This window comes from Molossus molossus, unplaced genomic scaffold, assembly GCF_014108415.1.
Source record: "Molossus molossus isolate mMolMol1 unplaced genomic scaffold, mMolMol1.p scaffold_m16_p_13, whole genome shotgun sequence".
Taxonomy (NCBI): Eukaryota; Metazoa; Chordata; class Mammalia; order Chiroptera; family Molossidae; genus Molossus; species Molossus molossus.
In genome coordinates this window covers 14,456,027-14,460,519 of record NW_023425348.1, presented here as the reverse complement: position 1 = coordinate 14,460,519, position 4,493 = coordinate 14,456,027, and the positions used below count along the sequence as shown (strand labels likewise).

General features: G+C 37.2%; 1 protein-coding gene across 1 annotated transcript; it reads left to right on the top strand.

Moving 5' to 3' along the window:
• Window positions 1-440: 440 nt before the first annotated feature.
• On the top strand, window positions 441-4,121 carry SLN (sarcolipin). Its single transcript, XM_036259808.1, has 2 exons — window positions 441-513; window positions 3,522-4,121. The coding sequence occupies exon 2, from the start codon at window positions 3,597-3,599 to the stop codon at window positions 3,690-3,692; it is 96 nt and encodes a 31-aa protein (XP_036115701.1). The 5' UTR covers window positions 441-513; window positions 3,522-3,596; the 3' UTR covers window positions 3,693-4,121.
• Window positions 4,122-4,493: the final 372 nt, after the last annotated feature.

Here is a 4,493-nt window from a genome sequence, read left to right as displayed (position 1 = left end):
GGTAGTATTCAAATAGCTAAATAAATGGGTAGTAAAATGAAGTCCCATTTTACACCCTCACATGCTGAGTATGGGAGCAGCAAAAACTGCAGCACTGGTTTGTTAACATTAGTCTATCATTCTTGGTTTATGATGTTTTAGAAACGTGTTAAAGATATTCATGAATATGTAAAATATAAATTTAAAACCTATATCAATTGTAACAAAAGTCAAATGGAAAGAAAAGATTTGAAATCCCTGGGGTGTTAATACAAATTGGCAGCCAAAGGAACAGAGTCTTCGTCAACAAATTTCCATGTCCCCCTAAACACAAATAGCCTCAAACCTTTGGAGGTTGTTCCTCTGAGATGTTTCATCTGTGACATCATAGTAATTGCCACCTCCCTGGGACTACTTTAGGCCTTGCCCAGAGTCCAAGAGTCCAGACAGCCCAGAAGACAAGCAGGTTGGAGCCTGTGTCAGAGAGAGAGAGAAAGGGAGAGAGAGGGAGAGAGGAGAAGCCTACCACAGCAGGTATGTTCTCGACCCTCTTCAGGGAACAGCAGGATTTTTATGCTGAGCATACTCTGTGTGTGTGTGTGTGTGTGTGTGTGTGTGTGTGTGTGTACAAGTTGCAAATGAGAAAAGCAGAGGAATGTTTACATTTCTTAATGAAATAGGCAATGCTTAATGTACACAGTATTTCTTAAGATATTAAGTGAGCATTATTGATTCTTGTTTTCTCTTTTTCACCTTATGATATACCTTTTTGGTTTTTATTTCATCCATATGGCAATCACTTTGGATCATATGCTGTGATCCTGACTCCAGGGAAAATTTAAAATAAAGCCAAGCCCCAGCTGAGTGGCTCAGCTGGTTGGAGCATAGGCCTATACCCCAAAAGGTTGCGGGTTTGATTCCTGGTGAGGACACATACTTAGGCTGTGGGTTCGATCCCCAGCCAAGGTGTGTACGGGAGACAACTGATGAATATTTCTCTCTCACATCGATGTTTCTCTCTCTCTAAAAATCAATTTAAAAAAAATTCACAAAAAGCCAAAATTGTCTTTGTGGCTTAACAGCAGAGAAAATGATCTGAATTTCTGCCTATAGATTGGTATACATGTGTGTGAAATTTAAGTTCACCTCCTAAAATGAGTGTGTGTTGACTGAGTTGGATTCATTAGAAATTCTCACCTTAACTCTGTGTTTTGTTCATTTAAAATATATAAACAACAAATATTTAAGTTCATCATCAAAGTGCAAGAAAAAGTAAGATGTAAATCACAGGAAATAAAGACTTGTGATGGGTAACCTTTCAATTAAGAGACTACTGAAAAAATGTGAAGAGTGCACAAAATGCACAGTTTGACAATAATCATAAGGCAAAACCTATGTAACTATCACCCAGATCATTGTCAGCACCCCAGAAGTCCATTCCTGGTCACCTCCTCCTTCCACTCCACCATGTGTAATCACAATCTTGATTGTTGAGATAATCTCGTTTATGCTTCTCTTTATATTTTTATTATATATGTCTGAATTCTTAAACAATATGATTAAGTTCTCTGTTTTTGACTCTGGATAAATGGAATCATATTTTATGTTTCTTTTGCTCAACAATTATATTTATGAGATCTAACCATTTTGTTGAGTATTGTTATAGTTCATATATTTTCTTTATTCTATAGTATTTAGGTATATAAATATACCACAATTCATCATCCAGTCTACTGTTGATAAACATTTCAGTTGTTCCCAGCTTGGGGATATTGTGAAAAACATTGCCGTGAACATCCATTTATTTTTTTCTGTTTACTTTCTACTTCAGGCAAGTGTTTGTATAAACATTTTTATTGGCAATTTCCTATATCCTTTATGTGGAGGGCCAAAAGATGGGTAAAAATTAAAAGAAAAAAGAAACATAAATCAATTATCACTGGCCATATTTTAAACCAAGATTCAACAAACTACTGGTTGACATCATCTGATTTGAACTTGTGTGTTATACTAAAAATGAAATAATATGAAAAATGATCATTCAGCTGGTTTATACAATTAATAATTTGATCCACTAATAATGCAACAAATATAGTAATTACAATTAATAATTCAGTCAGGTTAGATGGTTAAAAATACTAGTCAGGCCAAAAGCTTGCTAAGAACCCTTTTTGCTCCTTGAACTTCCGCCCTTAGCAAATAAAAAAACAAAAAACAAAACAAAACAAAAAAACACCCTTTCTTGCTAAACTTTTTCATTCTATGGGAATGTTTTGTCTTAAGAATCTAAAATATTATCTTTTGTCTTTAATTTTATTTGGTTTGCATACATGAAGTGTCAATTACGCCATATCACTGAAGGTAACATTTTAATTAACTATGTTGCATATGTTCTTGAAGTGCCATTTCCTAAGTGTACTATATGTAAAAACTATAAAGATACCGTTCCTGCTCTTTGAAGTGTTTACAATCTAGGCACATCCCAGACCAGACTAAAAATAGCCAGCACAAGCCCTCCTTGAAACAGAAGCAGCCATGAGGTTAACACTTGCTCTTTGGATTGAGTGCCTGATACGTGAATGACTTTGGGTTGATTCCAGTAGGCTCTGTGCCCAATGCAGTGCTTATAAAAGGCCAAGCAGATCTTGAAACTACCTCATGCTTTCACAGGGTTAGATGAAGACCTATAGCAGCCTGAAACCTATAAAATTTTGGTATTCTACTTCTATATGTAATTCAAAGTAAGAACAATACTAAAACATAACATTTTTTTTTTTTTCTGTTTTGGTGACTTGGCTGGCTGGCACTCTAAGTCAGCAAAGCAAGCACATGCACATACACATATGTATACACATATACACAAACACAGAAATTGGAGAGACAAAAATGTTAACATTTAAAACTTTTTTTTATCAAAAGTATCAATACAATTATTACAGGGAAAAAAATCAAGACTAAATTGGTCTTTTTGACATCAGGCAGTCTGTCTATATTAGTCAGGATTCTTTAGAGAAACAGACAAATAAGATGTGTGATATTATATATATATATGTATATATTGGATCATGTGATTTGTGGAGGCTGGCAAGTCCAAAATCTTCAGGGTAGGCCAGTAGGCTGGGAACTCAAGGAAGATTTGGCTATAATCCAAATAAATAGTCTGGAGGCTAGAAATATGAGATCAAGGTATTGAAGAGTTTATTTCCTCTGAGGTCTTTCTCCTTGGCTTGCATATGACCGTCTTCTCCCTGTCTCCACATGGTCTTCCCTATGTATATGTCTGTGTCCTAATTTCCTCTTCTAAGGGACTCAATCATGTTGGGTCTACACTCATGACCTCATTTTAACTTAATTACCTCTTGAAAGACCCTATCTCCAAACATAACCATATTCTGAGATATTGGGGGTTAGGGTTTCAATATATGAATTCTGGGGGGATATAATTTAGGCCATAACACTGTCCTCTTCTAAAGTACTTCTATTTCCTTTGAGGAAGAAATGCTCATTGACCATCCCATGTTTTCTTTGTCACTTTCTGTTAGGAGGTGAGGACAAGCAGGAGGTGTTTGGTGTGTCCACAGAAGTCTGCCTTGGGTTCTCACTGAGCCACTCTGAGAATGGATCTATCAGCTCGGGAGCTGTGTCTCAACTTCACGGTTGTCCTGATCACGGTTCTCCTTATGTGGCTCCTTGTGAGATCCTATCAATCCTGAGACAGCATGCCACTCTCCTGGGATTGACTTCAATGCTCCAGAGCTGCCTGCTGTATGCCCCGAGATCCCGCTGCTGTAATGGGATGCCTTTCTTGGCACCCCAAGGCACTTCTGGCCTTCACACACCATATCTGAGGTGCCTCCCGTGTTAGGATCAATTGTATGTTCTCTAAAGATGCTGCTCTCAAGGGCTGCTGAGTGTTTGCCAGTGAACATTAGATTTATTCCCCAACTCTTTTGGCAAAGGTGTTAGATAAGCCACAAGGTTAAAATGAAACTGGTTCATAATGACCTAGAATTATAAAAAGCCCTGAATCTGTCTCACCACACATCCCTTCAACCCACTGTCTGCAACAAAACTTTAACTCACCCCACCAGGAGAAACGGTGAAGGAAGTTTTTGTCAGCCCATCACAGCTATCATGTGAATAAAGTTAAGTGAACCACAAAAATGACTTTTAGAATTTATTTTAGTTTCCATTTGTGATACGGCATTTGATCCTTGGCTGGGATTGAAGTGACAAACGTTACAGTATTTCTAGCATTTAAGCTAAGCCAAGGTACTCCAACTGTGGGGGATTTAAAACCAAGTCAATTAGGTTTCAAATTATTTGAGTGTCACATTTCAAATAATTCCATTGGCCCAGTGCTCCTCAAACTTTCCTTCTAAACTAGTCCCAAGGGCAGATGGAGAATAAATCCATTCCTCTAGAAGGCCAGGGGCATAGCTGAAGTGTCCATTAAAAACATAAAATTCCTTCAAAGTCTTATGTGTTATCTTTCAAATTCACAAGATTCCTCT

Bases quoted from the DNA above. Each gene is read 5' to 3' on its own strand.
- SLN (XM_036259808.1), top strand. From the start codon at position 3,597: ATGGATCTATCAGCTCGGGAGCTGTGTCTCAACTTCACGGTTGTCCTG.